Below are 22,133 nucleotides of genomic sequence, written 5' to 3'. Positions count from 1 at the left end.
GAGTGCAATGAAGTTTGGATATGGAGACGGACACGGTTACGACATGGACATTATTATGGAGATATGGCTTAATTGAAAAATATAGAAGATGGGAGACGACATATATATACATATTATTTTCAAACTTTCAACTAATACATTGTTAACTAACATAGAAATGAATCTAATTTATTTATCTAATATAAAAAAAGTGAAAAATAGTGATTATATAATACTTTTTCTTTATTTTTATAATCATAATAAAAACTTATGTGATAAATTTACAAGTTTATGATTTTTTTAGAAAATCATTGAATTTGTGGTTATTAATATTGTGTTGGAGTCATGTCAAAATCATGTTAAACAAAAAAAAAATGTTTTTCAAATTGGACACTTTACTGATACGTGTCATACGAGTGTCGGTGTCCAATACGTGTCCGAGCTTCATAGTTGGAGTGACATGCTAATCACCATGCATATAAAAGCATCATTGTTTCGATTCCAATACATGGTAAAGGTCAATCATCCTTTGAAATATTGTCCGCCTTGGAATGTCGATGCTGTCAAAATATTTAAATTACCTTAAATCTCGACCTTTAAATGATGTGTGACTATTCAGTTTATCTTAAGACCTATAAATTTAATGTTTCGTGGTTTTGAGTTTTGAGTTATCCTGATTAACCAAACATCTTTCTGAAACTCCTCATCTCAGAGATGGACCCATTGGCCATCTCTTCATAATTTTGGCAATGGCAATGAGAAACAATAGATCCAAAGGAAGCAATATAAAAACCATGTTCATCAACTTATAAAACTGATATAAACTTTTCCTGTGTGTAATTTGAGCTCAAACATGTGCATTGTCTCCAATTATAAGCCTATTTGCCTCTTCTGTGATTGCATCTCTGATCACCCTTTTATGTGTTCTCATGTAGCCAAATAGTTTGCAACTGTGTTCAATTTTTGTCGTGTACTTGATGTCATGGTGTTCTCATCAACTTCCATCACATTATTTTCTTCCTATATTGTACCTTGTCACTTTTCTGAGATGCAAAAGCTGTTCCACTGAGCCAAAGCTTTTCTTTCTAAGGAAAGCCAAAGCATCAAAGAACTTTCCAATTCTATTCATACTCAAACCGTATATAAGAACTTAGATCTCATTTAAAGATCAAGTTTTGTGGATAAAAGAACTTGTCTAGAAGAAAATATTTCAATAACATTCAACTTGGTAAGTGAAAAGATATCCCTAATGATTTCTTGATGAGCATTGATGGAAGAAGAATTAGAGCATGAAAAGACATAACATAACCATGGGAAAGTGCAACACAAAGTATATGGGTGAAAAAGCAGCTAAGATCCTTTGCCATCATTTGTTTTCGGTCCAGCATGTTTATCACAAATGCAAAGAAGAATTTGAGATGTTTGTATGGTGGGACTGGAACACCAAAATAGTCTCACTTTTCTAAAAGCAATTCATTCATTCACTCTTGCCTAAATACGAATTGGAAAATATTGTTTGACTACTAAATTTTAACTACTTTCTCTTACAATATGATGTGACATCTTCTGAATGGTTTTAAAATATTGAGAATAAGAAAATGAAAAAATGGAGAACCACTCAAAATATGTCACCTAAAGTTATAAGAAAAAGTTGTCAAAATTTAGTAGTCAAAATATCATTGTCCATAAGAAAAATACAAGAGAATTATAATTTCTACAAAAAATTCACTAACCAAAGTAAATCTCTAACTTTTTTTCTTCTTTAAATGCTATTTTTGAGAGTGCAAAGCACAGTTTGGAAGTGTAGAGTCTAAAGGGATAAAGAAGTAATAAAGAAAGGATAGGTTCCTTCATATAATAAGTGTTTTAGATTGAAAAATGGAGACAATAGCTAAAAATAAAAGATAGAAGGACAAAATAGAAAGCGTTGTGGAGGCTCTTGTACTAAAAGATAGAGGGACCATATTAAATTAAATAAAGAGATAAAAAAGACATCAAAAGAATAAAAAAAAAAATATGGTACCACAGAAGATAAAAGGACAAAAGGCAAGAAACCAAAAACAAGTATAGCAATAAGCTATATTAATTTTTTTTATCATGATACTAGTATGAAACACCTACCTATTATGCTACGGTCGAAATTTTGATTCATTACTTATGATAAAATTCATTTATTTTTAATTACATTCCATCCAATGTTTTCCTTTTGTTAACAAAACCTTTTTGACAAATTAATAAATGAAATGACTTTAAATACATGATTAAGATAGAAGAAACAAAGCAAGGCATCTACTAAAATCTATATCTTAATAAAATATGAAAACCCAAATAGATTTGTAATGTTGAACAATAAAATCAACTAACAGAATGTGTTCAAGAGTGTGTACTTCCCAAAATTTTAATGCATAAAATAACAGAGACCAGCATGGTATAATCAAGCCGAAAACATAAAAAAATAAGATGGTACAAAGCAATAATAACATTGAGAATACAAGCATCTGCACAATTTGCAGCTTACATGAACAAGAAAAGACTTCAAAGGGGGATCAAATGAAAAATTTGTTTAGACTTCCAAGAAATGGGTGTGCTGATAAATGAAAGCATACTTGCCAATTCTCTTTTGAAAAGAAAACATGTAATCTAACTGATGAACCAAACACAAACTACAAACTTGCTTTGATGCTAGACATATTAGTCCTAGACTACAAATGCTTGGTGTCCAATCTTATCTTCCATAAGGATGGTATCGGCCAGCACCATAACCACCTCTACTGCTCCCATAGAAGGGACCTCCACTAGACCCTCCATATCCACCTCCTAGGCTGCCATCATAGCCACTTTGATAGGCACCGGCACCGGCACCACCAGAAGAACCACCACCACCACCACCATATGCCCCATAATTCTCACTAGGTCCACCATACCCACCAAGATCATACCCTCTACTAAAGCTTCCACCGTATCGACCGGCATAACTGAGGGAGGGATCTCCTCTGTATGGCCCCATCGCACCGGCATATCCTCCATAACCACCAAATTCACTTCCATAGGCACCATAAGCACCACCCCTGCCGCCAGCATAAGCTCCACCTGACCTATAACCACCCCCAACTCCAAAACTGCCACCAAATCCATCATAGGCATCTCCATATCCAGCACCACTGTATGAAGACCTTGAGTCGTTGTAGCGCTTGGATGATGGAGGTGCAGAGTTTGGTTTCTTCGGTTCAGCCTTCTTGATTTCCACCTACATAAGAAAAATGGCAAGGTTATTACTTTATTGATGAAAAAGACTCTAAATAGATAAAATGGTTCACTAAGGTTCTTGATCTGTTAAATGGAAATAATTATGTCTAATGTAAAAAAAAAACGTTTGTGATTAATCAAATAACCTCAGTTGTATTGTTGTACTAAAAACTCATTTTGTTCCTTGTTCTATTCCCTACTATGTTGGTACGGGATTAGTGTACAGATAGTAATAAAGGATAATATCAGTTCTATCATCAAGGTTGACATAAGGCTAATATACTACTCAAGGGAACACACTCTTGAAGATGGCCTCATGTATCAGTAAAACTATACATTAATCACCAAAAAATAGTAGATTTTTCTAATTAATACGCTTGAACTATCTTTCCATATAGTTTACTCTACTGCAGCTTTTGCTTACTATTCAAAGCAAAGTAAACCCATCCTGAAGAAGAATAACATAAGTTAACTAAGTTTATCTAAAAAACCAATACAAACCCTCTCGGACCTCAGGAGGCACTGGAAGAAATTGCCACACAAACGGATATTGCCTCGTATAAATTAGAACACAATTGCATGAATACAAACTAAAATGCACGCGAAAATATCTTAATTCCCAGAAATAAAAGCCCCGAGCCTAAATACCCCAACTACCCAAGGAATAACAGATCCCTTGCCCTTTCTTCTAACTGGTTCTTTCACTCCTCTCCTTTTCCTTTTCAATAAGCACTGTTTTCTTTCTAGAGTATTATTCCAAGGTATCGGCAAATAACTGATTTGGCCAACCGGTTGACCCATATTAATTTCCAATGTGGATTCTTGTTAGAATATTTATTTTAATACTCGAAGCAATAACTTTTACTAAACACAGATAAGTATGATGATATGGAACTATGGATCCGATAATTTGGGTTCAGAACAATGCAACCGGTACGTTGAACTTAATAAAAAGATGAGAAATCATTGCTACTTGATTATTTTCATTAAATTAACAGTTAAAGTTACTGATAACTCCTGAGTTACATTCTTTGAACGAATCAGAGCCATTAATGAGTCTCCACCTTGAAGCTTAAAACCTTTACAAGATATTTTTTGAAAAAGCAAATTCTAAAATATACATTTCACGGTGCAAACAAAATCAAGTTGCTAATATTTTACTATTTCAATCCCGTTCAATATAAACTTTCAGCCAAGAAATTTAAAAATTTTATACACTCAACCCTCAGGATCTGGATGTCAGTTAAACAAGTTAAGAGTAAAACAACGTAATGCATGTACTAGTTTTTAGTAAAAGATTCTTCACCTGAGCTCCAGCAAATTCAATTTTGTTCCCCATGGATAGAAGATCATCAACTGCTTCTTCAGAGTCAAATGTGATAAACCCAAAGCCACGAGATCTGTTGGTGGAGTGGTCCCGCATTATTTGGTGATCTTTTACTTCACCATAGCGAGTAAAGAAGTCTCTGAATTCGTCTGCACAAGTGCATCTTTGATTAAAAACAATACCACCAAATGAATTGTCGTTCACTGAAACTATTCAATGATTAAAGAGTTAATTTGAAAATAAAAAAAATGTTTTGATAAAAGTAAACTGTAACACGGATTTAAAGGGACAAAAGGGAATATGAAAATAGTCAATTTACTTACACACCATCAAACAAACAAAAGCACGTCATTCACATCAGGACAGATGTAAATTACATGTGGCCAAGTGATTCATAAGAAGAATTTCTAGGAGAAGAAAGCTTGAACATACAAGGTACAACACAACAAGGGAGTTCTGTCTGTCTATAATATCAGAGTAAACCTCTGCAGATCCTAAACAGTACTCTCAAATATAAAAACAGTATTTAATTCTAGGATCTGAAACTTAGATAATTTTTTATGCCCATACTGTCCTCAGTTCGGAGTTTGCTCTCTCAAGGTGTTGCAATGTGTCCCCCTTGTTGACACCTCAGTCAAGCAGCAAAGAATTTAGCTAACTAAAGAGGCAACCTACCTTCAGTCACATTTGAAGGAATTCCACCTACAAAAATTTTCTTTGTCCTAAAATCCTTAGAGCCAACAGCTCCCCTTGGTATCGTCCGCTTAATCTCAACCTATATATGATGATCCCAAAACCATAAGAGCCAGCAAAGTATCCATTCACTAATGACTATAATCAAAACAAAAAACAGGTAACATGACATCCTTAGCCAAGACATCATCAGATTCAAGTCATACTTGTTTTCCATTGATGACGTGAGGATCCTCAATGACTTTATCAACCACCGAGGGATCGGCGTACGTTATAAACCCGAATCCACGAGGTTGCCCAGTTTTCCTGTCCTTCATGATGACCGAATCCGTGATCTCACCATATTTCCCAAAGTGCTTGATGAATTGAGCTGCAACAAATTACACAACACATACGGGTAAGGTTATGAGAAATCAATGCTCAAAGCTACAAATCCACACAATTCAGAGAAAGGGTTGCCACACCCCAAAAGTAACAATTACGATAATCATAAACGAAGGCAAAGCAAGCACTAACCAATGGTCGTTTCTCTCGCTAAACCACCTATAAATATCTTTCTGCAAATTATGGGTCGAGTGCAATTAGAACCAAATCTAAGAACATTATTATCGTCTAATCTAAATACCAACAAATTGAAAACCCCTTTTCTAGGAAGTGCAGAAAAATTGGTTCTTTTCACGAGCTGCGTTTGCCCAATTGCTCCAATTTAAAAATTTTCCGAAAAAAAACCAAAATAAACTACAACAAATAAATGGAAAAGGGAATATTACCCGGGACTGGCACCGTCGCCGGTTAGGGGTTGGGAATTGTGGGTTTCTTCTCTGTGGGAGAAGGGTGTAACGACGTCGTTGGGGTCAGCGGCACCCACCACATGCTCATTACCGGGAGATTCCATAGCTTGCTAATTCAGAAGAGATTGCGAAAGCGAAAGCGAAAGAGGACGAGAAAAGAGAGAAGAGAAACCCTACCTAGATAGATATTGCTTCTCTTTGGTGTTTAAATTTTGTAAAACCCTTTATTGTTATTATTTTTTATTTTATATTTTTTTAATGTGAGAGAGTGAGTCGCTGATTCGAAAATAGAGAAGAAAAAAAAAATGCTTTTTTACTTCTGCACCCCCATCTCATTTCTAACATACCTCTTAATTTTTAAATAATTATTTTACCCTTTGTAAAAGTAACGTATGAATTATCTATTGTGAAAATGTTTTGCAACCAGTTTTTTCTACAAAAATTTAAAACATAAAATGCATTAATTAAGAGGATGCAATTAATAATCAAGGATGTAGAAGAAAAAAAATCCTATAAAAAGGGTTCGAATGGATTTCTTGTATGCGGGTTTTTCTTTTAAATCCATATACACCCTATGTACATAAGCAATGACTTATTAGCATTTGTTATTATTATTATTATTATTATTATAGATATTATAGATTAGTATTATTATTACTTAAACACACATAAATTATTACTAAATTAATATACAAATTTATTATAACAAAATGAAATGAATAACGAAATAAGAGAAAATAACTATTAATAAATCAAATAAAAATAACAATAATAATTGTTAGAACAGCTTTATAAAAAATAAAATATGTAAATATAACTATTAGTTTTTAAAAAATAAATAAATAATCATATTATAAAAAGTAAATTAGAAATAAATAATTATACACATAAAAGAGAATATATATATATATATATATATATATATATGAGATAATTTTTTTTATATATAATTATAAATTATGATTATTAGTACTATCATTATCATTATTGTTATTATTATTAGTGTTATTATTATTATTATTATTATTATTATTTTGTTATTATTATTATTATGTTTATTTTAATCATTATTATTGGTTGTATTAATGCTATTATTTTAATTAATAAGAGTTTTATTATATTTATTTTTATTATTAATATTACCATTACTTTTTACTTTATTATTATTAGTATTAATATTATTTGTATTAGTATTATTATTTCAATTAAAAATAGTATTAGTATTTTTACGAATAGTATTAGTATTTATTCTAATTTTTTTGTAAGGATTACAGGTCACATTTTCTTGCATCTTATATATATATATATATATATATATATATATATATATATATATATATATATATATATATATATATATATATTAGAATAATTTATGTTAAATTTTATATTTTTATAATTCCATATGGTCAATTCATTTTAAATATTAATTTAAGATTTATATTTACATTTATTTTAACAAATTTTAATATCAACCTTGTTTTGTACGAAATTCATGATGGTTAACAAATATTGATCTTAATGGGTTAAAATCATAACATCAGTTATATGAATTTATTTTAATTGTGAAGCTTTTGACTTGGTAGTGTCACACGACTCTTTAAAATAATCGCGACTTCACATTTGATCATTTATATATAATACGTAATATAAATTTTTTATTTCATATAAAAATAAAACTTTCTAATATACCTCTTGCTGTAGGTACTCGTGTTAAGTGAATAATTCTTTTGAATAAAAAATATTTATTTTTAAATTTAATCATGAAAAATCAGAATTAAAATATTAATTTATGAGTGTTTTTATCTTTTAACTTTTAAAATTATCTTTTTTTTGCCACTAAAATTTACTTCTTTTACTCTCGTACCAAAGAAAAAAATTACACAAACACTTAAAACTGAAAATTTAATAATATCCACGTTTATTTTGGATTCAAATAATTGGATTAGATTTTCAATCTAAATCCATTTTTTTAAAAAAGTAGATTGGATTTTTTAAAAATCCATATCCAAATATTTAGATCAAGTTTAATTTCAGATCTAAATATTTGGATCAAGTTCAAAATCCAAAATTCATTTTTCATAAAATAAATTCAAATTAAATTTTTTAAAACTTGTGTCCATAGGGCTAACACCATAGAATTTAACAGATTTTTTGCCGGGCCAATGAGGCCAAATTTCAGCATGGGATGAACTTGGATGACTTTCGAACGAATTTCGGACGGGGACGACGTGACCAAATTTGGGCCAAGGTCGACTTGACAAAATTTCAGCCGAGATCGACTTGACTGGATTCGACTAAATTTCGGTCAGGGCTGATTTTTCCTAATACGACCAAATTTCGACCAGGGCCGATTTTGCCTAATACGACCAAATTTTGGCCAGAGCCGACTTGGCCAAATATGGCCACATTTGGGCCAGAGCCTGATCAGTCAAATTTCGGTCAGGGTTGACTCCACTAAATTCGTCGGTCAGGACCGACTTAACTGAACTTTGCCAATTTTTTATCATAGCCGACTAAGTTGAATATAGTCAAATTTCGTTCAGGACTTACTTGACCAAATACGGCTAAATTTGGACTAGTGCCGACTCGACCAAATTTTGGTAATGACCAACTCAACTGAATTTGGCCAAATTTAGGTCGAGACCGACTCGCCTAAATATGACCAAATTTTGATCGCGATCGACTCTGCTGAATACGACCAAATAAAATGAATATTAAATGGATTGGATCATAGCAAAAATGGATTGGATCATGAAAATTAGATTTTTTGTCCATCCCTAGTTTAACTTTTTAGATCATCCTATGCTTTTTTCTATGCTTTTTTCTGTTCATTTAAGAGTTCAATAAATATAAATTATTGTTGTTATCCTCATAATTTTTATTTTTGTGTTAAATAAACATTAATTATTACTTTGACCCTCATACTTTTATTCTTTCAATTTTATATGTATTTTATCTTTTTTTATTAATACATTTTTTTACAAGAGTATAATTTAAATTTGTTAGTACAAATTTATGGATACATTAACAATTCTTTTATTAAACTTTAAAAATTTTCAATTAAATTGTAAGCTTTAAAGTTTATGAATATAAATGTCAAACTTTAGTGTTTACGGACGTCTCACGTCCCACGTCCCACCACGTCTCACGTCCCACCTCTTACGTCTCACGTCTCACGTCCTACGTCTCACGTCTCACATCTCACGTTCCACGTCTCATGTCTCTCGTCTCACATACCACGTCCCACGTCTCATGTCTCTCGTCTCACATACCACGTCCCACATGTCACGTCTCGCGTCCCATGTCCCATGTCTCACGTCTTACGTCTTACGTCTCACATCCCACATCCCACGTCCCACGTGTCACGTTCCACATCTCATGTCCCAAGTTTCATGTCTCACGTCTCACCGTTGCACGTCGTCTCATGTCTCACATCCCACGTCCGACGTCTCACGTCCCACGTCGTCTCACATCTCACGTCTCTCGTCTCTTGTCTCACGTCTCATGTACCACATCTCACGTCCCATGTCCCATGTTTTATGTCTCACGTCTCACGTCGTCTCACATCTCACGTTCCACGTCGTCTCATGTCCCATGTCCCACATCTTACGTGCAACGTCCTATGTCTCACGTCTCACGTCTTACGTCTCACGTCTCATGTCGTACATCTCACGTCCCACGTATCACTCCCACGTCTCACGTCTCATGTCGCACATCCCACATCCCACGTCCCACGTATCACTCCCACGTAGCTCGTCTCACGTCTCACCTCACACGTTTCACATTATTGCACTAAAATACTTGATTCTGTCATAAAATAATGGTGCTTTGGTTTACTGGTTGCAGTATAGCTAAGTTCTTCTTTGCTATTTATCCTTCTTCAAGTTTCTTGCTGATCGAAAGAAGAGAAACAACTTTATTTTACCGGAAATATGAAAGTTAACCTTATGCAATAACAATAAGTTGAAGCTTTTGTAGATGTTGGCAGACAATATTTTTTTTATTGGTTTTTTGTTCTGACATTCAATATGTGAAGAGATGTGTCACAAAATTCTAATTAAGGGTGGGCAAAAAAAACCATTTTTTATAATCCAATCTATTTTTTCTATGATCTAATCCATTTAATATTTATTTTATTAAAAATTCAATCCATTTAAAATCCATTTTATTGGATATGAATATCAATCTGATATATATTTTATATATTTTATGAATTGGATATCCATTCTCTAAATCTAGATTTTCAAAATGGATAACCCAAAATATCCAATCAAATATTTAGTAGTATTTGGCCGAATTTAGTAGTATTTGATTGAGTTGGCGTGACCCTATACAAAATTTGGCCGAATTTTATCAAGTCGTTCTCGATCGAAATTTGGCTCAGCTATTTCTGGACAAAATTTGAAAGTATTCGGTTGAGTTCACCCTGACCCAAATCTGACTGCATTGGCCTGAGTCGACCTAGACAAAATTTGACCGTATTCGACCGAGACAACCACGACCAAAATTTGGCTGTATTCAGCCTAGTTGGCTCCAGTCAAAATTTGGTCAAATTCAATCGAGTTGGCCTCGATTGAGATTTGGCCGAGTCGACCCTGACCCAAATTTGGTCGTATTTGGCTAAGACGGCCTAGGGTGAAATTTGACCGTATTCAAATGAGTCGGTCACGATCAAAATTTGGTCGTATTCAACTCAGTCAGCCATGACCGAAATTCGGCCGAATTCAGTCGAGTCGGCTCCGATCAAAATTCGGTCGTGTTGGCCTCGACCAAAATTTGACCGAGTTGGTCCTGTCCTGAATCTGGTTGTATTCGATAGAGTCGATCACAATCAAAATTTGGTCAAAGTTCAGTCAAGTCGGTTGTGATAAAAAAATGGCAAAGTTCAGTCAAGTCGGTCCCTACCGACGAATTTAGTGGAGTCAACCCTGACTGAAATTTGACGCCCAAATGTGGCCATATTTGGCTAAGTCGACTTTGGCCAAAATTTGGTTGTATTAGGCAAAATCAGCCCTAGTCGAAATTCAGTCGAATCCAGTCAAGTCGATCTCGATTGAAATTTTGTCGAGTCGACCTTAGCCCAAATTTGGTCACGTCTTCCCCGACCGAAATTCGTTTGAAAGTCATCCAGGTTCATTCCATGCTGAAATTTGACCTCGTTGGCCTCGACAAAAAATCTGCCAAATTTTATGGTGTCAGCTCTATCGAAAATCTAATCCACATCCATTTTGGATCCAAATAATGGATGTGGATCCAAATTTGTGTCCACATGGCTAACACCAAAGAATTTGACAAATTTGGCCGAATACTTCTAAATTTGTACAGGGTCACGCCAACTCAATCAAATACGACTAAGTTTGGACTAGTCCGTCTCAACCTTTAGCCTAACCTAAAAAAAAATATAAAGTGAAAATTTGGATTGAATATTTTGGATTCTTCATTTTGAAAATCTAGATTTCGAGAATGGATATCCAATCTATAAAATATATAAAATATATATTAGATTGATATTCAGATCCAATAAAATGGATTGAATTTTTAATAGAATGGATATTAAATAGATTGAATCATAGAAAAAATGAATTAGATCATAAAAATTGACTTTTTTGCCCATCCTTAGTCAATGACCACATTTATCAATAGAGAACAATTGTATGAAGAATTTATTTAAATATGTGACAAAAAGGTCCAGATAGATCTATAATACAATAAAAATCAGTAGTACAAAATCTACACATAGAAATAATTGATGAAATAAAGTAATATTATGATCGTAGATAATGTGAAATAGTTTGGAGAAATTTTGACTTTTATATACATCATACATGAGTAGTTGTTTAGATATTAATATTTCATCTACCATTTCAACAACCAATATTTTTTTAAAGGCAATAATAAAAGAAATTAAAATTGATTATAAACAAAATAAAAATAACTAATAATTCTTTTATAAACAAAATTATAATCTATGGAATTTAGCTCATTAAATATAATTTTCTATAACAATAAAAATCAATGGACACTAATAACAATTTAATTAAATTTTACTTTCAAACATAAATTTATAATTAATTTAATAAAAATATATTAGTACTAAAAAAAATTAAGACATCTTTTATCTTAAAACATAATTTATAAGATTTAATTAGTCAAATAATACTCACTTACATTCAAATGTGTTACTTTAGTACTAGCTTTTAAAAAAGTATAAATTGAATCCAAACTTTTGAAAAAATATCTCAATTAAGTCTCTTTCAGAAAAAAAAAAAATTATTAACGTCATTAACGATATTGATATTTAAAATGACCTAAAAAATCATGTATTGATATTTATATTAAAATTTAGTGGTAAAAGTCATAAATAAAGTTAATGGTGTTAATAATTTTTTTAAAAAAAACCTAATTGAGACATCTTTTCAAGAGTGGTGACTCAATTAACATTTTTATAAAAACAGGTACCAAACTGACACGTTCGAATGAAAATGGATATCATTCAACTAATTAAACTATTTTATAATTAATTTGAAATGATAAAGCGTGTATCAGCATTAACAAGTTATAACTTCCTTGACCTCGAAAAACAACTATCAATCTTAAGATTACACAAGAGCAACATCAAGCAACCAATTATACTAAAAACTTGTCTACGAATTATGTATGATACATTTAAAAATCATCCTAAAAAGATATTAAATATTAAAACACGACATACATTTCACTAAGTTATTTGTTACAATATTTCATCCACTCAATTCTATATTTTCAATCAAATATACTGCATACAATAAATTAAAGTGTTTTAAAATAAACAAAATATAAAATTAGAAAGTTAGAAATCTTTATTCCAATTCATAATTAATTATTAATATCCAAATAACAAAATGGCATTTTGAATCCATTCTACTTTTTTATATTTCAGTCCACCATTTCATTATCTACCACCGCTACAAATGCAATCCTATTTTACAAGCGACATTGCATTACCATCATTTAAAAAACTAGTTAGTTGGTGAAGCAATAAGGTAGAGCAATTACAAACATCGCTAAATGGTAATGAACTGCAGCACTAGCCTAAGAACGAGACAAATATGCAATGTGATCATCAAAGAATGATAACACATTCCTAAATTTGCACAGCTAGATGTAGATAACAAAATTCTCAGTTTTGGAAAACATACAACATTGGTCAGGTCAGGTCTTACCAGATGTGAGAGTAGTGGTGGAGTCTAAAACGTGTTCTGTGGATTAACCCTTCTTCTCCCTTCTCGCTTATAATATGGAGTTTCGTCGATGGTTCTCCTCACATAGTCTACAAATGGTTGAGGTGTTCGCGGAGACATTTCATTTACAGAAGACGCGTTGCTTCTATCTGGAGTTATGGGAGCTGCAATGCTTGTAGTTGTAGTAACCGAGGAACTTGTTTGGTGAGATCTCTCTGGTTTGTCCAAGAAACGTGTGAAGATAACGATTGATAAAATCAATAGCAGAAAACATCCTAGGATACTTCCCCAGAAGGCTTTATTTATGGCTATGCTGGATGGTGCTGTTTCCTCAGGTTCATGGTTCAAGTCTATTTCCACACTCTGGCCTGTAACAAAACAGGGAAAAGGAAGATTAAACTTAGGGATGAATATCCAACTTCATCATCAAGAGACCGTCACTTTAATTTCTAAAAGTAATTGAATTCAAATAAGACCGTGAGAGTGCAATCTATATCACCCACTTTAGTCAAAGATTCAAGATATAGTATGACTCTAAGGATAATATATTAACACGATTTCAAGGACTAAGGTGACATTAAGTAGTTAACTTTAGGGTAAAATAATAGCTTAGGGACTTATTTTAAATTTTCTTCCTTTTGCGACTAGTGACCGCGCTTTATGGTTTCAGAGACTAGACTAGTGAACTTTAACAGACTTGAAATTTGTTTGAATAAACTTCCCTACAAATACATGTATATGAAAATAAATCGAGTAAATGAAACAAAATTCTCCCATACGTTAATTTGAATAAGCTTGTTTCATTTAATATCTCCAAAGTTGATTTTAACTTCTGGGAGAATTTTGTTTCATTTTACTTATTTTCTTCTCTATAAATGTTTATAAAGAAGTTTATTCTTTTTTGAAAAAAAAAATTATAAATGCCGAAGGAAATTAAGTAATATTAAGCTTCACGAATATGTAACCATTAGCTGGGAGTGTGATGCGGATTTTGTCTCTGAATCTCTTTGCTTTCAGAAGTTGGACCTGGAGACATGGACAAGAAAAATAAATTCGAATGTATTTTAAATCCAAAATCAGCACATTTATTGCAGACCTAACAATGGGATTAGTTCTTTATAGCTCTTCAACTTTTCAGATGATACTTTAGCACCGGATTGCAATACGCATAAAAGAAATGCAAGGCTCAAGGTAAATGCATTTCACCTAACTAACTAGATATAAAAAAAAGGAATCACCTACTTATTTCAAATTTAGATTTGATCAGTGGTGAAATCAATTGAAAGTACTCACCTCATACCGTGCAAACCCACGAATGCCAATATCTTCTCTGTGGATAAGACTGATCATAATCAAATCTCGATGATGCCAGTGAATTTCAACATCTATAACAAAATGGCCAACGGGTTTAACCTTACATATTGTAGAAGACAGCAACAAATTTTTGTTTCAACTATGCTCTCAACAATTAGTGAAGATGACAACTAGGAACATCTCCACGGCATCCATCAGAATGATTTACCTCCTCACCAGACCACATTATTTTTATGAAGAGCAACTTCTGACAAAAGTATTGAGTGATCAAGCAACAAAATGATCATGCAAGAAAAAAAACGAAGATATGTCATCTTACCAGTATTTCCCAATATGGTAATGGCAGTTTTGTTTGAGCCTGGTGTCAGATTCAGCAGCAACGGATTCTGAGGGGGTGGGGGTAACATTAACATCGTAGATTAATTTTTTATTTCACAATCAGGTTGGGGTGAGGGATCCAATGTATTTGCAATTTGACATATCACAGGTATAAAGGTGAGCAAAATGGTCAAGAATCCAGATCAAGAAAATCACAGGCACTAAATTCATAAATCAAGCACTCTTGCCTAATTCTGAAATGTAATTTCTAGCAATAAAAAGAGGAAGAATCAAAGGATCCACACCTTGCTCATCTCCATTATAGAAAATCCGCCAATAAAAAGTGCAGAAGCAGATCCAGATATATGTTCATTTTCAAGAGAAGCAGAAATGGAAACTGATACATCTGGCCTCATGCCTTCGAACTTAGGTACTGAGTGCACCAAATGCTCTGGTGAGTAAGGAAAAAATAAGCAATATGAATTGCCAGAGTCCTGATCCAGCCATGGCTTCACGTACCTTCAGTGAATGAAGGTAGAAGATATATCTAAGAATGAATTGTTCACTTTAAAGAATCAAATGAAAGAAATGGTTAAAGGTCTTTACCCCACATATGGTGGATCTACTCTACAATTGAATAAAATTCTCTTGTTTTCTCCAGGTGCACCAAAGGATTCACTGTAAGAATTACTAACACAATCTATTCAGTCAGAAAAGCAGGTTGCTTTCTTTCAAACCAAGTTAAAGTCCATAACAAACCTGAATTTCACGGAGAAGTTGTAACCTTTCGAGGGGTATGGGACATTAGTTAACATCTCCTTTGGACCAAGCACAGAAATATAATCTCCTTTCAACACTGTAATTGTTGTTTGCAGTTTTGATCCTCCATAACGAAAAGATACTGCTCATAATAACATTCAATGAGGGAGTAATAATTGTTTATAAAGCAAAAACCCCACAATGACATTTAAAAAGTTTATTTTCAGTACTTAAATCTAGCACCTTGGGCTGAACCTTGCCCAATAGCTTTGGCCACCCCAGATAGCGTATCAACGGATACTACACTTCTATTTGTAGTAAACCACTGTCCAGAAACTGTATCACTCAAACCTGAAACTTAAAGGTAAAATGCATTATCACTCGGGAATAATTTGGTAAAAGGAAAAGATTAAATGCCCTGAACTCAAAACTCGGTCAAGCAATTGAAATAACTGTCTGCTCCAGTGCTGGGTTAACAAAGTAACTCTAAAAATCACGTTAGACAAAGGTAAAAATGGTTTCATTACATCTCTGACAAGTACAACTTTTTTAGAAAAGAAATTTTTTTCAAGAGATAAGACATTGATAGAAAAATAAATTAGTAGCAACCATCCAAAATGACCACACCTTTTATGCTTAGGTTAAGAGGACTTCCTATGTGAAGAACTGGATTTTGCGGATATATATGGGCACCCACTCTAATCTGCAAAAGGTGGAAAAATATAGACAGATTCAGACAGTGGAAGAGAACACAGAAAGTGAGGAAGCAAGTTGAATGAATTAAAGGAAGAATAGTGGGTGTGACAACTTGCGCAAGGACAATTCATTAGGTTACAATGAGAGATACATGGAAAAAAGCATATATCACTACACGTTGCAGGTGTTACAAAAGACAAAACACTAATCCTTATTTATACTTGTATTTTTAGACTTTTAATTCTAATTAAATAAGAAAACAAGTCTAGATGTAATAAGGAAACATAACTATTTTTTATTCTGTTTTTTTCCTTTTTCAGAATTACTAGTTAAAATAATTTGAAAAGCTGTTCACAAAAAATAAAAAGAAAAAGCAAGTTTGGTAACATGATTTTGAAAATACTCAGGAGATGGCGCAAAATTAATGCTGGCAAACAAAATATCAATGGATCATCATTGGTAGATGACATTCAAAATTCATACCTTATTCTAAATTGTTGTAGGAAACAAGTTATTTATAAACACGAACACTACACGACACCAGAAAAGACAGTAGCACAAACACTGGAACATGGCTAACGTCCAAATTACAGGACATAACACCACCATTGATATATATAATCATGACAAAAATCTCAATCAATTGGAAGTTAGGTATTATATGCACTATAAAAACAAATTTGTCACAGTTCCTTATATAACAGTCCTCCTAATAGAATTCTAAATAACTAGTTAAGGCTTATAGAAACAAACCCAAAAAATGAGATTTGCATTATTTATAATATAATTTGTTTTCCACTTTTTTTTATAAGGAATGTCTAGGAAGTGTTAACCAAGAACAGATGTTTCACTTTCTTTACAAATGCTCAAGCTACGTAAAAGAGGTGTCAAAGAACAACAAAATAGTTTTTCATCGTGACACAATTGAAGTGTGTCAGACATATGTGAAAGACATATCTGACATCTAACACGTCGTGCCCAAAAGTGTTGGACATAGCAAGCAACACGTTATTGTGTATAGGTGTAGGTCCTTCCTCGTTTATAAATGTCACTGTAAAAGCAATAAGTTGCTTTTCAAAAAGTATTAAACTTTCATTAAAAAACTTTCAAAGAATTCAAAATTAAAACAACCTATATCACAGAAGATTTTCTTAGAAATAAAAACTGTCTTTAAGAACAATAATGAAACAAACCCATAGAAATGATATCCAAAGATACTCTAAATTACTTTGAGATGGTCGAGATATTAATGGAGATTTTTCAATATTCTAACAAAAAGTTAAAATAAAAGTGACACTTCAATAAAAATGGGCCAGAAAGTATGGTATGTGTCAACTTTATTACTATAATATCAATCTCTGTCCCAGTAGTATCAATATGACACAGGAAAGATATTTGATAGAGACTTCTCTCCCTCTCCTGGTATTCAAGAAAGCCAGACTACCATTACTTTTCGTAACTCTTCACTGACCCTGCTAATCCTCCCTATCACTTTTTTATTACTGAATACAAGTAGGTTATTCTTTTGTATCATAAACAATAATAAACTTTACTTAAAAAGATAACAAAATAGCAACCAAAGTTTTTTTTTTTTTTCTTTCAAAAATTACATTATAGCAAATAAGGAACTTTATCACATAGAAGAACAAACTACAACATAAGGATCGGGTAACCTATTCAGATAGCAAACGCTACATGCACAGAAAAAGTTACAAAGTTTATCAATCAAACTTCTCACCAATTCCCATTTTATGGTGATTTCTGTTGTGTGTATGTGTGTGTGTGTGTGTGTGTGTGTGTGTGTGTGTGAGAGAGAGAGAGAGAGAGAGAGAGAGAGAGAGAGAGAGAGAAACAAGAGATCATAGGAAGAATTTCATGTATTTAGACCATAGCAAAAATATTTAATTTATAGGGGAGAATACATGATTACAAAATATTGAGAGCATAATTACAGGATACTCAGTTACTCTATTTTAAGCTAATAACATCAATATAGAATCAGTGTAATTCATATCCACCGTTTCTGTATTTACAAAGATCTAACAATTTCAATTAACGTATCACATGCATGGCTACAGTAGAAATGTATTAACTAACTTGATCGTGTTAGATGGTTATCACATGTAGTGAACATTAAGTTGAATCTAGGATTTTTTTTACTAGAACGAACCTGAACTATGAGAGGAAGTCTTATAGAAACTAGGTATCTTATTAAGAAGAAATAGTGAGAGGGTAAACCTCAATTACAAAGAAGCACAGCAGATCTGCGATGCTGCATAACTTCTAGAGCCCAAAGACAACAATTCTCTCACAATCAAGGTAATATGGTCTCTCAACCTCTTCTATTCACAGGAAACATGCATTGATTCTTCTAATTATGCCAACCCAGCTAACTATCTCACTAACTGATACTAACAAATGCTAAAAGATAGCCAATATTAACAGACATTTTTAACTAATGAGACAAAGACCTACTCAGTTCCGAAACGGTAAATCACATTGAACAAAATTATAAGCCACTTTAGGTGTATCAGGCATCAGAATGAAAGTATTATACTATTGTTAAAGTACAGGTACTAAATTTAGCATACAGCAGAGGAGATTAAGATAAGTGCATAGAACAGTATACAACTTTGTGCAGATTTTTTTGGAAAACTATTACTTACCAGCACATAATCTGATTTCTGCAGATCTTCACTAATTGATATACGCACAAGAACATTACCATGCCGAATTGCCTTCAACCATCAGCAGTCAGGACAAGAATTCTATTAATTTACTTAGCTGAGCCAAAAAATTTCACAGGTAGTAAACTGAATAAAAATACCAAACACTCAAAATCTGCAGACTCTGAACAAATAAAGCTTGTTTTAAAGCAATGCACTTATTGATAACTTCTCTTCTCTCTTTTGTACAGGTTAAATAGAAGAGAAAGAAATTGAAGGGGGGAGAGAGATGTAAATGAGAAAGGAGAAAATCTCCTAGTTTAACATGAGAGAAATAGGTGAGAAAAAAATAAAAGGATAGTGGAACCCACCACTTTCATTTTCTTATCTTGTGAGTGTAGAGGAAACAATGTTTTTGCATCTTTCCTAAATAGCCTTATATCTACTTATAACAATCTTTTTGATAGGAACATAATTGTCTATTTAATGTCATTTCATTTTTTTTCTCTTCATATTTTAATATTTCTATTGTAGCAAACAACCCTTAAAAATATACTCTTTCTAACTACTTACTTTCTATCTTCCTTTTCCTTTTCTTTCTCAGACCAAACAAAGCACTTAAGTTGAATCACAAGATGCATAAAGTTCACTAATTAACCTGATCATGATAACACAATGCAGGATTGACTTTGTTAGAGACCTAAGTCCTTCGGGACACTTTTCAAGATAAAAAGAAAAGTCATGGTTCCAAAAGTCTATGATTGTGGAAGCTGTATGATCTTTTGTAGCTTGTTGATCCAAATTATAAGTACAAGGGAATCAAAAAATTATTTTCAGTAAAAGTTATTAACAAACCTTGATATGGACATTGCCTTTTCCATCAGCTGTTTTGTTCACATAGAGAACATCAGGGTAGTTAGTTTCAGCATAAAAAGGCACAGCATTGTAGGCTTCGTGGAAAGGATTTCCTGTTGAACCGCAGTAAGAGACAATAAAAGATTACTAATTTTCAGTTCAAAAGTTCCTGTATTTGATTCACTATCAAGGAGGCATTGATACCTAGAGCATCATAAAAGTTTGTTGGAAGATCAAGTTCTGCACCAACAGCAAGGTTAATCACATTGAGGAGAACCTCCTTACTGGCTATTCTAATTTGAGTCACCTGATCATATTAAATAAATTTGTCATGTGGATAAAATTTCCAAACAATGCAAATAGCATGGTTAACAAAATAGGTACTAATTCTGCTGATAACGGACCAGTAACAACAATTTATGGATTAACCATTACGAATGGACCAGAAAAAAAATGATTAAAAAACCATTTATGGTCCACTAACAAAGTATTAAAAAACCATTTATGGTCCACTAACAAAGTATTAAAAAACATTCAATCCATCAATACTTGTTTAAAAATAGATGTCCAACCTATCTATTTAAGATTACTCTCTCCCACTATCTCTCTCTCCCTTTTTGAATACTTACGTACCTCTTTAAAATTCATTAAATATAAAACTTGGACTGTATTTGCTATATGCACTAAGGTCCACACACATATATAAACTAAACATGTATATATAAATACAATGGATATAGTTATATATGATTTCTCCATTAAGCATTTTCTGAATTAATCCAATCCATTAAACTTCACTACTGTAATTACGGGAGTAGACAGGTTGCAACCAACATCGATTCCACCCAACCTTGTTACCACCCAACCTTGTTACATTTTTGGGGATTGAGTTGAATTTTTTCTAGCGCACAAAATTAGAATCAGGGTTTAGTAATGAGTAGATGAACTTTAAACCTAATAAACTCAACCGAACCCAATTATGCAATAAGTGTGTAATAAAAATATTACTGGAGATAATTCATCTATCTGTGCAAAAGAAATAATTTATTGTTGTTTATATGAATACTGCTTTGAAGATACTGTGAATATATATTCCTAACCACACATGTTATAATGTTTTGATATTTGTTGCAAATAATATATTATTAGGATAAATATATTGTCAATATCTCTATGTCGATTAGGAAAAAATATCTTTAGAATCTTTTATTCATTTCAATATATTTTTATTTCCTTATTTTAAAGGATTTGATCATTATAAAGGGATGGTGAGAATGTATTTGGTGTGTGATGGGGCCCAATGAGCATCCAGCCCATGAAGTGAAGCACAATTCTTGATGAGAAAGTCTATATGTGAGAAAAAAGATTCGGCGTAATGAGGAGGTCTGATTAGAAGAGTGGTTAGTTAGAAGAGAGAGAGAAAGAAGAAATATTTTTCGGTTATTAGTATCAGGTGGAGAGAAGGAAGGAGTTTGCTTTTGTTGGTGGTTAAATAGAGAACCTTGTTGGTTACTCCAGAGGAGCCTAGCTCTGGGCAGTAGGACTGAGTATCTTGCTGTATTTTCTTCTTTTGTGATAAATCTCAGAGCTGTCTTATATTTCATTCACCTATTTTCTTTTATTACTTGTTTTGTGGTGTGGATCTGTAACAGCGTGATTGTTATCAATAAAATAATTCTTTATTTCCTTACATAGTTAGTTCAATTACATTTCAGTATATTTAAAACTGCTGTCATCATTCTGTTACAAGTATGATTCTAGCTTTATTAGAATTAGGAAACACTGATCATGAGTTCCAAAAAGTGCGCCCAAGTACACAGTAAGCAAAAGATTATTCCATACCTCAGAAACCTTGACACAAGAAGCAATCTCTGTTCTTCCTGTTGTACGATCTTTAGCTTGAATACAAGCAAGATTATTACTTTTGGTAGTTTTAATTCTGTCCCCGTCAATGAATATGGCATCTTTTTGAATAGCATCGTTTTTCTCCAAACTTCTCAATAAAGAATAGCTGATGATTCCCCTGCGATTCCGACTATCATATTGTGCATAGGATTCCGACAATGAAGGCAAACTGCTCGTCATTGTATAGTAGGGAGGAAGAATCCAGGTGATGGGGATTCCCAAAGCCAGTGGAAGATCAGGAACTACTGTTACTGACAAAGATGAACTGTAAAACATCGACTGTGCCCTTGACCCAGAAGTTGAAAGTTCACACGAGAAAGACACAGCAACATTGGTCTTGCCTGGTGATCTGAAAAACAAA

General features: G+C 32.8%; 2 protein-coding genes across 7 annotated transcripts in view; both read right to left on the bottom strand.

Moving 5' to 3' along the window:
* Positions 1-2,440: 2,440 nt before the first annotated feature.
* LOC146887364 (RNA-binding (RRM/RBD/RNP motifs) family protein) lies at positions 2,441-6,266 on the bottom strand. Of its 2 annotated transcripts, XM_085672690.1 has the most exons (6): positions 6,016-6,266; positions 5,762-5,802; positions 5,452-5,615; positions 5,228-5,327; positions 4,532-4,701; positions 2,441-3,226 (listed from the first exon to the last, which is right to left on the bottom strand). In XM_085672690.1, the coding sequence occupies exons 1-6, from the start codon at positions 6,138-6,140 to the stop codon at positions 2,705-2,707; spliced, it is 1,122 nt and encodes a 373-aa protein (XP_085528816.1). In that variant the 5' UTR covers positions 6,141-6,266; the 3' UTR covers positions 2,441-2,704. The 2 variants fall into 2 exon arrangements, with proteins under 2 accessions (XP_085528816.1, XP_085528817.1); XM_085672691.1 differs by lacking the exon at positions 5,762-5,802 and having other exon boundaries at positions 6,016-6,232.
* Positions 6,267-12,913: 6,647 nt separating this feature from the next.
* EMB3012 (embryo defective 3012) overlaps positions 12,914-22,133 on the bottom strand; it is a 29,256-nt gene continuing 20,036 nt past the window's right edge. Inside the window, exons 24-37 of one of the 5 annotated variants that reach the window (XR_014994597.1) lie at positions 21,710-22,121; positions 20,072-20,174; positions 19,868-19,980; positions 19,013-19,084; positions 16,278-16,353; positions 15,894-16,001; positions 15,651-15,792; positions 15,498-15,581; positions 15,197-15,410; positions 14,893-14,959; positions 14,678-14,820; positions 14,553-14,589; positions 14,225-14,285; positions 13,610-13,627 (exon numbers count right to left, since the gene is read on the bottom strand). Coding sequence is in view for 2 of the 5 variants with exons in the window: in XM_028068275.2 (XP_027924076.2) it covers positions 13,266-13,627; positions 14,225-14,285; positions 14,553-14,644; positions 14,893-14,959; positions 15,197-15,410; positions 15,498-15,581; positions 15,651-15,792; positions 15,894-16,001; positions 16,278-16,353; positions 19,013-19,084; positions 19,868-19,980; positions 20,072-20,174; positions 21,710-22,121 (1,906 nt within the window). In the remaining 3 variants the exon portion in view is untranslated. Of the gene's footprint in view, positions 13,628-14,224; positions 14,286-14,552; positions 14,645-14,672; positions 14,821-14,892; positions 14,960-15,196; positions 15,411-15,497; positions 15,582-15,650; positions 15,793-15,893; positions 16,002-16,277; positions 16,354-19,012; positions 19,085-19,867; positions 19,981-20,071; positions 20,175-21,709; positions 22,122-22,133 lie in introns of those variants that run through there. The other 4 variants (XR_014994599.1, XM_028068275.2, XM_028068273.2 and 1 more) reach the window with 4 other exon arrangements.

The sequence above is a fragment of the Vigna unguiculata genome, chromosome 4 (assembly GCF_037176805.1).
Source record: "Vigna unguiculata cultivar grain cowpea cultivar isolate G323 ecotype 2 chromosome 4, ASM3717680v1, whole genome shotgun sequence".
Taxonomy (NCBI): Eukaryota; Viridiplantae; Streptophyta; class Magnoliopsida; order Fabales; family Fabaceae; genus Vigna; species Vigna unguiculata.
This window is presented reverse-complemented; position numbering and strand designations above follow the sequence as displayed.